Source organism: Sander lucioperca, chromosome 7 (genome assembly GCF_008315115.2).
Source record: "Sander lucioperca isolate FBNREF2018 chromosome 7, SLUC_FBN_1.2, whole genome shotgun sequence".
Classification (NCBI taxonomy): domain Eukaryota; kingdom Metazoa; phylum Chordata; class Actinopteri; order Perciformes; family Percidae; genus Sander; species Sander lucioperca.
Genome location: NC_050179.1, coordinates 40,065,254 through 40,080,541, shown reverse-complemented (window position 1 = coordinate 40,080,541; position 15,288 = coordinate 40,065,254). Strand labels below are relative to the sequence as shown.

General features: G+C 40.8%; 2 protein-coding genes across 3 annotated transcripts; both read right to left on the bottom strand.

The window, feature by feature from the left end:
- Positions 1–621: 621 nt before the first annotated feature.
- Positions 622–6,182, bottom strand: polr2c (RNA polymerase II subunit C). Its single transcript, XM_031285497.2, has 9 exons — positions 5,936–6,182; positions 5,362–5,411; positions 4,607–4,675; positions 4,423–4,475; positions 3,479–3,607; positions 3,342–3,393; positions 2,646–2,814; positions 2,474–2,548; positions 622–868 (listed from the first exon to the last, which is right to left on the bottom strand). The coding sequence occupies exons 1-9, from the start codon at positions 6,019–6,021 to the stop codon at positions 724–726; spliced, it is 828 nt and encodes a 275-aa protein (XP_031141357.1). The 5' UTR covers positions 6,022–6,182; the 3' UTR covers positions 622–723.
- Positions 6,183–6,516: 334 nt separating this feature from the next.
- Positions 6,517–15,142, bottom strand: coq9 (coenzyme Q9 homolog (S. cerevisiae)). 2 transcript variants are annotated; one of them, XR_004102608.2, is made up of 10 exons: positions 14,999–15,142; positions 12,638–12,872; positions 12,235–12,370; positions 11,903–12,045; positions 11,141–11,225; positions 10,482–10,586; positions 9,387–9,542; positions 7,634–7,687; positions 6,752–6,874; positions 6,517–6,715 (listed from the first exon to the last, which is right to left on the bottom strand). XR_004102608.2 is itself a non-coding variant. In XM_031285496.2 (9 exons), the coding sequence occupies exons 1-9, from the start codon at positions 15,060–15,062 to the stop codon at positions 6,839–6,841; spliced, it is 1,014 nt and encodes a 337-aa protein (XP_031141356.1). In that variant the 5' UTR covers positions 15,063–15,142; the 3' UTR covers positions 6,517–6,838. The 2 variants fall into 2 exon arrangements, 1 of the variants encoding a protein (XP_031141356.1); XM_031285496.2 differs by having other exon boundaries at positions 6,517–6,874.
- Between the last annotated feature and the right edge of the window lie 146 nt (positions 15,143–15,288).

Here is a 15,288-nt window from a genome sequence, read left to right as displayed (position 1 = left end):
AGTAAAAACTGCCCGTTCGTTGTCTAATAATTTATCACAATGACTAAATGATCTTGTCAGTCATTAATTACTCCACATGGGCTTCAGGTCTCCAAGGTAACAGATAATATGTTTTAATAGGCTAAGGAATTGTCAGCTAACGTGCCTTTACTTTGAAGCTACATTCCCCTTCTTCTGGTATTACCCTGTTCCTGTCTGTCCTTAGAAAAACTAAAGAGACTCATATATCTTGGAGGTTCTTTACAAAGTGCAGTTGCTGCTTCCATCAACCCAGAACTCCGGCACTGTACCAATATGATAATAAATATTACATCAATCATAATTAGGATAAAGAAACACACTTTTTAGTGCTGGCTTTAGTTGAGATCCTCAGGCCTTATTATGCAGCACTGTACAATTAGAAATAAAGACCAATAAATACATGTATTTCTTTCTTTTGCAAAATCACTTAAAACATCTCTCGTCTTCATTTTTCTTCCTTGCCATGGAGTTTATATGATTCCCTGAGTTTATATCTGCAGAGCTAATTTGTTTTCCTGCTTGTTTAGGTGTACATTTGAAAACTAAAAACTTCATTACAAGTCATCTTAAACCAAATGAGAAATTACTATAAAGAAACACTGAAGTTCCTCAAGATGGATTTATTTAAAAAGTAACATTTAACAAAATAATAATCTAATAGTGTAAGTGTTACACTGCCAATCTGCAGTGTAAATGCAGCCCTCAGTTGATGGTGAGCACGTCGCTCTGGATCTCGTGGCTCAGCTGAGTCTGCAGGTCGCTGAGCTTCTTCTTGAGGACGGCCAGTGCCGACATGACGATGGTCTCCGGTCGCAGAGAGCCGCACGACTCCACGTTGTAAAAGAACCTGTGCAGGGAAGATGTCACAGGTGAGCTGGTGACCTTCAGACACTGGAATTCTGCTTTATGTTTTATCAGATTATACACTAATTCAAAGCAGAGACGCAAAAACGTAGTGTTGATGTCATAAGATTACATATTGTGGCACCAAATTCAGCCCTGATTATGCTCCACATTAGGGCAGCACGATTGGTCTAATCGTAACCACGACGTCACTATGTGATTACATAACTATAAAAATTGTGCGATTTAAGTAAACAAAAAGGTGTGTTAATATTTTAACTTAATCACCATTTATTATATTACACCCATCTTGAATGTCATTGTTTATACGTAAGTGCATACAAAATGTATTCATTTTTGTAAAAGGATAAAAGTATTACGTCATTTGAAGAACTCAGGTAAAACACAATGTTCCTAGAAAACACTTTTTTAAATACTTACAAATAAAGAGCTATATAATGGCTGCCCAGAATCAAAAAATTACGGAACCCCCTTTGTCAGTGTTAGAAAATATTTTATCAACCAATTGCAACAGCAAGGGTAGAATCTCAGTTCTATATGCTATGCTAATATCTAACTCAACGGAATCTTCTGAGCACAAATTGAACTCGTGGAAGGAAGACATTCAGGAGGACATAACATTGGAGGATTGGAGTAATATTTGTAGTAAGGCTCAGAAACAGACCGTGAATACCAGGCTCAAGTTATTACAATATAATTGGCTAATGCGAACATATTACGCCAGCGAAGTTGCATAAGTTTAATAGGGTAAACCCAGATCTATGCTACAAGTGCAATCACTCCAAAGGGACTCTGTTTCATTGTTTGTGGGACTGTAATAAAATAATTTATAATTTAATTTTGTAAAATATTAAAGCTCTAATGCGTAGTTTCTGTCTCCCCCAGGAGGAATTCTAAGTAATAACACCACAGTTGCTAGTAGCCAAGGAGGACACGGAGGATTAAAAACATGATGGACTCTTCAGAAGAGGTCATTATCTTCACTCCAGGTTCTGCTCAAAAGTCTCCTGACGCCCCAATCTTCTGAACATAGTCATACTGAGAAATCCAGAGAGAGTTGTGTGGAGCTGATAGTCTTAACTAACTTTGTAGCAACTCTTTTGGCAATGGCTTGAATGTAACGGACGTTCATTAATATCAAAAAGTTACGCACTAAAAAAGTATTGCAGGTTTCTTTGTTTATGTATTTCTCCTTATGCTCGTTTAACTTGTATGTTAACTTAAAAAAATACACACTTCAAAATTTTAGTGGCCTATTTTCTGCAATTTCCTCGATAGTCAAGTAAACTCATGATACTATTATATGGCAATCGCAGTATTGTAAATCACAATCACAATATGACTTTTATTCCAAATGGTGCAGCCCTATTCCACATGCAGTTTATTATAACAGTGACTTGTAGATTTACAATATGCTTCCTGGTAATGTTAGTGCATAGAAACAAGCTGCACGATTTACCCATTGGCCAACATAATAATAATAATAATAATAATAATAATAATAATAATAATAACAACAATAACAACAAAATCATATGTAAAACATGTACCCTCGACAACTCAAGTATGAGGAAGATTCTTTCCTCACCTTTCTGGTTTTCCATTGGGGTCGTAGGGAGCCTGAACCTCATCCTCCTCGATCTCGGAGTACTCACTCTTCGGCCTGGGAACCAGATTGATGCAGCGCGTCAGTCCATCATTCAACATTATATATTTAACATTATTCCTTTATGAAGAGCCGTACTGAAATGAAAACATACCACTCCTCAGGTCGGGGGAAGACTGTGTGCCTCAGTGCGTTGTCTGGGTCGTACTCAAAGGAAACCCCCGCTGTTGGGTTCCACTTGGCGTGCTCCTTACCAAAGCCCTTCTTGGCGTACGCCCTGAGCCGCAGCTCCTGACCTTTACGGAGCTTCACCAGTAAAATGTCTATGTTGTGTCAGTAAACGACAGAGGAGGAAGTGGGGAGCGAGGGAAAGGTAAACCTTTAAAAATGTGGGATGAAATGATGGGAAAACAGACATCTGACAATAATATGGCTAAGGAAAAGACAAACCCTTAACTAGGTCTGGGTACCGAATTCAATACTTTTTAGTTAGAGTATCGTAATGCCTCGTCATTAAATACCCAATTTCAATACCTAAGGAGTAAACCTCATTATCGCCAGTGAGCCAATCAGCATGCAGCATGCCTCTCCCAAGATCTACTAATGTCTGTGATTGGCTGTCTAATGTTACACGTCGTAGAGACACGCAGGAAAAACTCTATGTTACACAGAGACGGCTCACGGAGTAGGAGCTGGAAATATAGGATTTGTGCCGTAATGTAATTAATTTCTGTCTTAAGAAATTGGTATTGAAATCACGGTATTGGTATAGGTACCGACATTTCTTAGACTGATACCCAGCCCTACCCTAACAGCCAGTGTTTACCCCTCAACACAGCTTCAAACTTACCATCTTGTTCAACGTAGTCATTGGGATCATTGTCTCGACTCCTGGAAGTCACCTGGAAAGCCCAACAAAAACGTGGTCAGCTTTTCCTTCGGTTTCTCCCCCCCCTAATGACTTCAGTAAGTGGAGAGAGGACTCACCGGGATGACTCTGGGGTTGTTGGACAGAAGGTCGCGCGACGTGACATGACGCGTCTGGTCCTCAGTGCATCGCACGTCCAGCGTCAACTCGACAGAACACTCTGGGCAAAAATCATCACAGGTACAGTCCTGCACAAGGATCGGAGAGAGGCAGGGACAGAGAGAAAATGATGTCCGTCCTCCAATAAACCAGGTTTGTTTTTTCCTGCATAGAGGAATGTTTGGCGCCCGCAAAATGGTTTTAGCCAGCCCCAAAGAAAAATCACCAGCAACCACCAATGATAAGAATATGAGAATAAAAACAATTCCAATCCTCTCCGAATGCGTTTAGGAACAATTTACTAAACAACCATTGAAGAAGCAGAACATGAACTTGAATATGTGAGCTAATCTCCGTTTTATCATACAGAGTCAGCCTGTACCAGACTCTCCTGGTGATGTATTTAAATATGAATTTGATTTGTTAATTGGGGTTTCATTCACTCAAGCATAATATACATTTTTGTTGAGCCAGGACAAACCCTGCAATAAACAATGTTACAAACGAGAACAAAAGGCCAGGACACTGGTACAATATCCATTATTATATACAATATTTAGATGGTCCACACACATTTCCATGACTTTTTTTATAAAGATCCCATGATGAAATGTAAGTATAACATGAACATAACTGTATAGTATACTTCCCTCCAAATGTTAATTTTGTATGAAAATCTTTTCAATCTCTAAATGTTCACGTTCACTTCAAATCCTTTAAACTACAGGCCACAGTCAATAGATGTTCTTTATTAGGCTGGCACCAGCTTTCAAGCAAGAGGGCAAACGGAATCAGTCTACTCTTAATGTATTTGATTATGAAATCATTTCTGGATGCAAGTCTACACAACGGCTCTGCAATTAATCAAAATTGTAATCGTTATTACGACAGTAATTATACTTACCCTAGAATACTGCATTTTGTCCACAATGTCATCGCTTGTGAGAGGTATGAGGCCTGAGAAACAAAGGAAACATCAATGTTGTACAGCATCCTTTGCAAGTAACAGACCTCTCTGGTCATACAATAGATCAGATTACTACCATCAAGTTGCATTGAAAGTGTATCCTAATCACTGTGATGCATACCAACTCTGTGTGCAATGAACTCATCGTGCAGTACTGATGAATTGGCATCGATCTGGATCCAGTCAATTGCTGCAAATAAAGTAATACAAGTTTAACTTAGTCGTCAGACTGCTGTTTGAATGTTGCTGATGCAGTCACACCATCTCAACGCCATCTCAACTCTCTCACAGTCATTTCTATGGGACACCAAATAATAGTGTACTTGAGGGCATAAGCAGGATACGATTTGATTCATGCACGTAAATGATATTTATTAGTTGCTTTTTGCAAAGGACTTCACAGGGGTCGGAGGGTGGGCCGAGCCCCATTCAGCAAATATGCCTTTTTCACAGAGGCCATTTAAGACATGTCACAGTAGGAAAAGCATAGCTGTAAGAAATAAAAAGGTAATGATGTCTGAATTCAAATTTAGCTTTCTTTTCATTGAAGATAAAAGCACAGGTCAAACTAATTTCGTTTGGTTTCAGTTCCATTTCGTGTCCCAGTAAGCCGTGCCAGTTAGGTCCTATGTTCCCACATTTCCTTTTTCATAAATTTGTATCAGATTTCAATCCCCCTTTCTCCCAATTTGGTAGCCAATTACACCCAACCTATTATCCAGTAGCAATGCACTACAGATGGAATGTAACCCTAACCCTAACCTAGGGCCGAATTTTAAGAAAAATCTTAGAAATATGGGACCATTGGGCTGTGGGAACATAGAGCTGACCCCATTAAAATAATTCAAAATAGAAGCTAACGTAAAGTCACTATACCTATAGTGGCAACTTCTGACATGAAGACGCGGCGGATGGAGTTTGCGACCCTGAAAAGGAGAAAGACAGAGGTTTTCAGAGCTAACAGAAATTGCACTCAATTTATTCATCATTAACGCTGACTGGGAAACATATCACTGCTGAATGACAAAAACATTTTCATGTTACTTTTAATCCTCCCTAAACCCCGGCCCAATGTAACCAAGAACAGCAAGTAAATATCAACTATTTCCTCCTATGATTGGGACAATGCATTTTGTTATTAAAACGGAAAATCACAGACTTTTGATATGTAACGTTAATGCAACATCTAAACTAACTAATTAACGTTAGCCTGAAGCAACCGTGTTCACCTCTAAACGTTACGCCAGCTAGATTTATCTTCAATATGCACAAACATTTCGTTTACGGGTATTCTCAGTTACAATTAGCATTATATAATTTTAGTGCAAAGTACTTTATAATGCAGTTATTTAACGTGCAATGTCTCATAACATCAGTTTGGGTGAGAAGAATAATGGCTGCTCTCTGCCATACACGCTCTCCTTAAATGGACAAATAAGTGAATACTTACGCCAAATCTGTGTTTTCAATGACAAATTTGACATTTTCGTCTGTCAGTTCTGTGATTTTCACCGTCGGCTGGTTAGCATACGGCATTATTGAAGTTAAATACGCCTAAAATTGACGTTGTAAAATCGTCCACACACTCAACTACCGCTGCTTAGACTTGAAGGCCTCCACGGAAATATTTACCACCCGCTGATTGGCCAGGAAATGTAAATACGAAACTGATAGGTCACAATGAAGTATTGGGGCGGGTCTTTATTTAAAATCCGGGTCACATTGTACCTGTAAGATATTTTTCAAAATAAAAGTGCTAAATGTATTTTATGTAATATGAACTATGTCTTCAACCCATGAAAACAATTTTAGAGCTCCTATGTGTACAATCTAATTGAAGTATATTTCCAATTATTTTATAATTTATAGACAATCCAAGTAACAATGCTGCAGTTTGCTTTTTTGTCACAGTTTTACACTGAGCCAAAACATAATAGTGACTTTAAACTACAAAACTCTGGAGTTATGTTTGAGTTCAACCTTTATTCAACCTTCATATTAACCACATTAATTAGAAAACAAACACAAACGTTAAAATATATATACTACTTTATTTGAGGCTCAATCCAAAAAAACCAAACAGATCATATCGTCCAAAGGGAAGGAGAGCAGGAGAGTGAAATCTTGGACAGTGAAACAAAGCAAAAGCCGCCACTAGTCTTACAGGTGAACAGAAAGAGGCCCATCACTGTGGCCTGTGATAAATAATAGTTTTCTCTTCCTGAATGAAAGTCATAATCAAATACTTTCAGATTCTTACAGTTGATCAAAAATAAGAGCAAAAAGAAATCTGATCTTCAGCTCGTGACTCAAGCCAGGCAGTCAGGATCACTGGGAGTGAGAGATGTTTAGATCACCGCCTCTGGTTCAGTCCTGTTAGGTTCTTCAGCTGTAAAACACAGGACAAACATCAGCCACATTTCTATCCATATATTTAAATGTCTTTACATATTTTTCAAACAATCCAAGCCTTCAGTGTTACCTCGTTAAAACACATAAAATGTATAAACCAGTATAAACCTTCATGCATGACTACTAGTCTATATCCTCGACGTTCCACTTCCAGGATTGCTCTGTTGCCATTTCACTCATTTAGGCCGGATATCTGTTACCTTCCTCTTTCTTTGTGTTGGCGTTCTAACCTCCGGTGGATTTGTGAGGACTATGGTTAACTGCTCCTCAGATCTCTGCAGGGTAAATCCAGACAGCTAGCTAGACTATCTGTCCAATCTGAGTTTTCTGTTGCACGACTAAAACTACTTTTGAATGTACACGTTCCACCAAAACAAGTTCCTTCCTGAGACTATTTAGCAGAGGCACCGTGGCTCCGTCCGGAGCTTAGCACCGCCCAAGATGATTGTGATTGGCTTAAAGAAAAACCAATAAACCAGAGCACATTTTTCTCCCATCCCAGAATGCTGTGTGGACTAGCCAGACCTTCCTCCACAGCACTGCGGTGGAGGAATGTCTGGCAAAGCGAGACTACATGACTACTAATATTGTCATAAAGAAAAGGTTCCAAATTAAAAGCACAGACTGAACTGCGTGTACAGATTTACAAAGGGGAGGAGGGTATGATTGCTAACGTAGTGCACAGGTTTTGAAAAGAAGAGTACATATACATGATGAACATGAGGCAAAGACTTACTGTGATAGCAGCTCCCATGAACCCCTGTACCACGGTTTCACCAGTCGACTGCATCTACAGAATGAAGTGGAACACACAACTTATAACATATGATTGGAAAATTAGGTCAAATGTCTTCTAAATACAGGTTAAGATCTGAGTCTGTTTCACTCCCTGCATTCTGAACTCATTGTACATGTACTACGTATTAAAGCATCTTCATCTTTCAGTTTTCCTTTGCATTTGGCCCCATATTAAGGCCAATCTGGGCTGTGTCGTGGGAGAATAACATTTTCTGAAACAGAGTCAGTCTAAGGCCAGTTATGTAAAGCCCAGTTCAGACTAGGGCTGCACGATATGAGGAAAATATCTAATTGCGATTATTTTGACTGATATCGTGATTGCGATATGATTCACGATATAGGAGGAAATTATCATTTTTGTATCATTATTCTCATTTTCATTGAAAAATGTTAAAATTAAAAAAAAATTATATAATTAGAGTGTGATTTTTGCGAGGATCTGTACCAAAGAAAGGTGTTTTCTGTAGTCTGTAGGATAGGATTTGTAGGCCGGGCGTCTCTGCAGCACCACAATACTTTTTTGCCATTAACAAATATTGCGCCCCCGCCTGCGATTTAAATATTGCACTAGTCCATATTGTGATTTCGATAAAATTGTGATTAATTGTGCAGCCCTAGTTCAGACCAAGAAACCGTTTTAGAACAATGCAGGGAAAAGTTGCAGCGGTCTGAACCGGCCCGTCTCATCTTGACTCAAACCAGCTGTCGGTGGTCGTCTGTGAGTCAGACTGGTCAAAGTCAGTTACTAACTATCTATATCTAGAGCTATATACCTCTATATACAGTCTATGCTGTCAACTGGTCCAAATGGCGGAGTTTTGGACGGAGGCTCAACGAGCGCCCGCGAGCATAGTATATGGTTGAGCGAGCTAGAGAGTGACTAAAGAGAGCGTTAGAACAGTGGGTCAGAGAAATAAAACGTTTAATTATCACCACTAGAAATGCAACTGTAGCAAGTATCTCACTATCACTGTCCTCATTGGTATTTTAAGACGCTACAAATGATAATTAGTAGGGCTGAACCATTAATTGCTTTCAAATCAAACATTTGGTTTAACATTTTTATTCTTATAACTTTAGCTTTTGTGATAAATGTTCCGTGTTTGACTGTTCAATGTCCCATGGTTATTAAAAGAAAAACACTTTTTGCTGACAATTTATATCTATGTTCTCATCCTTGCATAATAATATAGAGCAGTTCTAATGTTTCATGACCTGGTTTATCTGTTACACAGTGAATACTGAAGTTTTGCTATACTTTAAAAAAAAATAATAATCGCGAATTGAATTGTAATCGCAATATCTGGCAGAAAAATCGCAATTTGATTTTTTTCCCCAAATTGTTCAGACCTAGTAATTAGCTACAAAAAGCCTGAAAAGTTGGAAGTTAGAACAAAGGTACAGAGAGAGTCTTTACTTTAGAGATGATGCACCGCATCGTCTAGTCATACTGGTGTAAACTGGCAGCTTTCACAACGTTGAAGACCGGAGCGGGGCAAGTAGTTTAGAACGTTTTGGTCTGAACTGGGCTTAATGAGTCCACTGATGGGTGAAGTTGGGAAACATAGAGAGGTGGGTATTCCTACATACATTAAGTATCGATAGGAGTCTTAAAACAACTCCTCAATGACCACACTTCATCTCTTCACCCCTTTGTTCCTCCTTAACGCTATTTGGTGTAAGCACTCTACCTGTTTGGTGGTGGTGGCCATGTTGACTACATCCTGAATGCGGTTGTCAAGGAAGTTCCAGGTGTCCTGGAAGTCTGGAGAGGAATCCTGCAGCATCACCAGCTCTGTGGTGTTATAGATGCCCGTCAGCGCTGCCCGTTTGGTGTACCAGTTCATCTACAAAAGAAAGGGGGAGTACAGAAGGCATTTTTGAAAGAGGCAAGGCTCAATCATTTTAAACTCAATGTGCCTAATATTACACATACAGCAACAAGTGACATGTGCAGAAGAACTGAATCAAATACAAGAAGGTGCAACAGCATCAAAAGAGAAGAGAACTAAATACATAGACACTGAGGAGAATTAGATTTCATTTCATCCTAATGCTGACTAGTAACAATGATTAGTCAATTCATCGATGACAAATGCCAAAAATTCTCTGGTGTCGGTTTCTTAAATGTGACGATTTGCAGCTTTTCTTTATTTTATATTATAGTAAACCAAATAGTTGGTTGACAAAACAAGCCATTTAAAAATGTTACCTTGGACTCTGTGACCAAATGATTAATCGATAAATCAAGTTAATAATCGTTTAGTCTATATCTATTTCCAGGATTCTGCCGGATGTCCCTAATTTTAGTCCTGATGTCCGTCCCCTTCCTCTTTCTTTGTGTTGGCGTTCTAACCTCTGGTGGATTTGTGAGGACTATGATTAACTGCTCCTCAGATCTCTGCAGGGTAAATCCAGACAGCTAGCTAGACTATCTGTCCAATCTGAGTTTTCTGTTGCACGACTAAAACTACTTTTGAACGTCCACATGTTCCACCAAAACAAGTTCCTTCCTGAGACTATTTAGCAGTGTATTGAATTAGAACGATGATCCAACCTTTAACTGGAGCTATGATAAGACGAACAGATATACATTTTTAAAAGGAACACATGCCAGCTAATCAGTGCCAAGTCGTTTCTTTGGCCATGGTGTATTGAGTCAGGTGTTGGGGTGGGGGGGTAACCTGGGACGTGGCAGGCCTGATATTGTGCGGGTGGTGATGAATGGGGGACAGGAAGGTATGAGAAGAAGAAGAAGGGGATCGAGGGTGATAGGATCCACTCACATCTGTGGATCGGTCTCCGGCGTAGTACCAGATGTCGTCCACCAGGGTGGACAGGTGCTTCAGGCTGTCGGGGATGTTGTGAGGAAGAAGCAAGATGCTCATCGCCTGAGGACACAGACAGAGGCTGCATCTCATAACCCTTATCTGATAGCTCCTCGACTCCTCGGTCCTCGGCTGAACCGGAAGTTGTTCTGGCCCTCCTCGGTGAAGGCCGTCTCAAAGCTCTTATTTCTGCCCCGAGGACCGAGGAGGGATCATCGAGGAGCTATGAGCGAGGATACACGAGAGCAGCCTTCCTGGAAGCCGTGCAGCTGAAGGAGTTGCTAACTCTGCCCATACAGCTGACGTATTCATGTGACACTTTAGAGGAAAAGATGTCTCATGCCCCTAAAAACACATTTGCTCGTTGCCGCTCTCCTCCCATTAATTCCTGCCGTCTCTCCCAGGCCTCCTCGGTGGGAGGGACTAAGACGCAAGGAAGGGAGGCAAGTGGAGGAGTCGAGGAGGCAATTTAAGGGTTGTGAGATGCAGCCAGAGTCAAGGATCAAATGTAGTTTCTCCTTCAGTCCTGACCTCTGCCAGCAATGAGAATTAAAAAACAAATGGAGGGAAACACAGAGAAGGACTGTTCCTTGTGCTCATCGTCATGCATACTATACCTGGGGCCAAGATTCAATGTAGGGGATGAGCATCCTCAGTCTGGTCTCTACAGCATCTCTTAGAAAGTCAGCAGTCTTCTTTCGTCTGCAACACAGTTGTTAAAGCCAAACGCTGAAATCTGAAATTTTCCATTTGGAGCTCAAACTGTAAAGCCCAAACATCAGATTTTATAAACGACATGTGCTTTGGGTAGGGCTGCCACCTCTTAGTCGATTAGTCGACTAATCGGTCGTTTTGGTCTTAGTCGACTAAGGTTTCTTTAGTTGATGACGCATTTTTTATGCTTATTCATGCTTAATTACTCATTTCCAAGAAACTTATGAGCACATTTCTGGTAAACACAAGATTTAAAGTGGTGCTTTTGCAGGATTAATTGTGGAGAAACTCAGTTTTACAGATGGTTCATTAACTACATTTATATTGTGCTTTTCTAGTCTTAACCACCTCTCAAAGAGCACAGCTCTGTCGATTACATCAACTAATCGATTAATCGACAAAATCATATAAGTGTTAGTCGACTAAGAATTTCTTTAGTCGAGGACAGCCCTAGTTTTGGGTGCAGAAATCTTAATGTGTAAAGTAACTAGTAACTAAAGTTGTAACAGATGAATGTAGTGGAGTAAAAAGTACAATATTTCTGTCTGAAATGTAGCAGAGTAGAAGCAGAACATGGCATGAAAAGAAAAGATCTCAACATTTCTACTTAAGTAAATGTACTTAGTTACATTCCACCACTGTGTGTGTGTGTGTGGTGTGCGTACTCAGCCTGGCCCAGCTGGACCTGGTTGTGTTGTTCAGCCAGGATGTCAGTCAGCTGTGAGTTGCACTGGGCGAGGAAGTGTAGGACCAAGTCTCCAGCTCCGTTATAGAACATACCAGTGGAAGCAGAGGACAGGCCCAGTGTCTGACACACACACACACACACACACACACACACACACACACACACACACACATTTTGGCTATCAAAAAACCCTCTAAAGGAGGAGGAGCAGGTTGTAGTGACCAGGGGAAAAGGGGAGCGAGATAGAATGTCAACTTTGTGCTCTGACTGTTAGCTGTACTTTACTTTTTCACTTTAATGGCAGCTCACCTCAGCACCGATCGCAATGGCTTCCATCGACCAGCCGTGCTGTGGGACGAACTCCAGAGCAGCAGTCAGGATTCGAGCTTGAAGCTGCTCCTCCGTTTCGTACTCCTCGCCTTGCTCTCCGCCCTGGTCCTGGTAACTTTACACAGACACACAACAAGACATGTTTCAGCATAAATGAAGCACAGAGAGAGAAAATGCTTCAGTACCCAGAAATCCCGTAGGCCGTAGGATAAGGTCTAGGGCTGGGTAACAAAAAAATGCTGTAGGCAAGATTCCAAGTTGGAACCGGTTCTGGATGCCCAATCCTATAGTAATATCGTTATCGCATATTTTCCTCACTTCATGCAGCCCTACTCAAGATTTGAAGATTTTTGTATTGACTTGGTGATGACTTGGAATTGACCTGGTGTTTGGCCTGGAAGCCTGGTCAGCTGCCGGGTCAGATGTTGAGTCTTCCTGGGCGGCTGCTGCTGTGTCCTGTTCAGCAGAGTGAGCCTGGTAGTGCTCATGGTAGGTTGTGGATGAGGAGGAGGGGGGTTTGTCAGATTTGGAGTCATCCTGAAGCCTCAGTGTCGCCCGGTGGAAGCTGCGACTCAGGCTGCTGCACTGGGGCTTGGTTGCTGCTGGAGCAGCCACTACTGTAGGGAGAAATATATTCATCAGCTTCAGCGACTGTGGTTGGGCGAGAATGTGACCAAACTCCATAATGAAATGCCTAGGTATTCACCGAATCTAGGATTTGGCTTCGGATTCGGCCGAATATTGGGCTTCTTGACTGGGTTAAAATGCAGCAGCTTCAGGTACGGCAAAGGAAGGACTTCATTAATGTGTTTACTGTGTTCATGGACTGAGGATGGGAGGAGGATTCAGTATTCAGTTTCGGATTCGGCAGAATCTTAACCAGTGGATTCGGTATTCGGCCGATTCCCAAAAATCTGGATTCGGTGCATCCCTAGTAATGTCACATTTATTTTAAAACTCAAGCTCAACAGCTTCTACAGAAGGTACATATTTCCTCTGTATATTTGAATGCCCCTTTATTAATGACTTCTGGGTCAAAATATGTAAGGAAATTGATGTTATATTCAAGAACAAACTAGCTCTAACTCCTGTCGGCTGTATTCTGGGGTTAAATCCCAAACCATTGGGTCTCGGCTGCTGCAGGTGCTTCTCTTTAATGCAAGAAGATGCATTCTTCTCCTTTGGATCTGGGACTCTGTTCCCACGATTTCACAATGGACTCGGAGTGTGTTGGAACTTGTCATTAGAAGCTATTAGCTTCTGGCTCAGAGGCCTTTTTGCTTTTTCGAAATCTGGGACCCCTTCTTGGACTATATTGGGGAAGATGGTGCACGGACCCTTCAGAGTGGCCTCGATGGTTTAGCATGGTCTGAGATCTCGAAGTACATTTCCCATAACACACAATGGCCTAAGTAACCCATTTTGACTGATTGCGTTGAGTATGCCTCGACTGTGCAAACCTTCTGTGTTTTTGTTTAGTTTTTTTGTTGTCTCAGTGGTTTTTGTGGACAAGGGCTCTATTCTTTACTCCGAGCAGCCACTACTATAGGGAGAAATATATTCATAGGTAGAGTCTGTAATACTGGCGATTTTATTTTGATATTTGAACTCAACACCCTAACAAATACACCCCTCCCTTTCAGTGCTCCTTCAGAACGGTAACATGTAACGGATTCACCGTCCCTCTCACTCTCACTGCCACTCTCCATATACATCCGTGCATAGGCTAGATTTTGGGGGGGATGCATGGGGATATGTCCCCCCCCACCCAATATTTAGAAGAGGTAGATCTGTCCGCCTCAGAAAATATCTAAGACAACCCACTCCCCAAAAGAGGTCAAAGTAACTGTTCAGGGGGCTCAAAACATGTACGGGAAACAAGAACTGGGTGTACTTTGCTTCATCACATAGATTTAAACTTTGGATCTTCTGGCTTTAAAAAGATTTTATTCTCTAACAGATTTGTTGTTGAGATGTACATGATTCCTAAAAAATAAACATCCCGAAAGTTTTTTTGTTTTTTGTCCCATAACTTGATGCAGAAAAAGCATAAATTGTTGCATTCTAATTAGAGATCGACCGGTACTGGTTTTTCAAGGCCAATACCGATGAGTTAATGACACCGAGGCAGAGGGACAGACAGAGCTGCAGCCGAGCCAAAGTAGAAGGACGGTGGAATCGCCTGATCTCCAGATTTTTCTTATAGACTAACTTCTAAAAAAAGGTGCCAATATTGTCCTGTTAATTGTATAATTTCTGTAGTTTTTTTTCCACCGCAAATTCAATTATGTAAATACCAAGGAGGAGATTAAGCATATAGAAAAAAAAATCTGGCATACAGGCCACGACTGTATGTAATATCAGTGCAAGTTATCTTAGTGCCAATAAAAACATGTTCAACGTTCAAAAATCCAATTTAGGAGAAACATATTTGACAACATGTATGACGCAGTAACGTGTTTCTGATGCAATGCATGTTTAAATGTTGAGGTTTAAAACCCGCAGCACCATGTCAACCAACAATTATTACAAAGTGTCAAAAGTCACAGCCAGCATAATGTTGCATATTCATGTCCTAAATGATAACCGTCTGTTGTGACTTTGGCACGCACAGCTAACTGTAAACACTTGCTCGTTTCTACTTCAGGCAACAAATAACCGAAAGAATGGACATTAGCTACATGAATACTTTCCCAGGCAGTCTATCGTGAACTTGGGACAACAACAACGACGACTGTCTCACCGCTGGCCAGCCCCCGAAGTGCCCTTCCAGCTCGCAGACCTCTCAGCAGCGCCGCCATATTCATATATGCTGGTTTTAGGCACAGCAGCGTCACTTTAGCGCGACTCAGCTGTTGAAGTTAATACATCCATGCATCAAGCATGCAAGAATAAGACCTTCAAACCAAGACCTTCAAACTAAAACCAATGAAATTACTTTTATTACTTTAATATACTTCAGAAAATTAATTTGTAAAATATATAGCCTGCTAAATTTTCACCTGATACTTTGAATGGCCAGAACGTTGATGG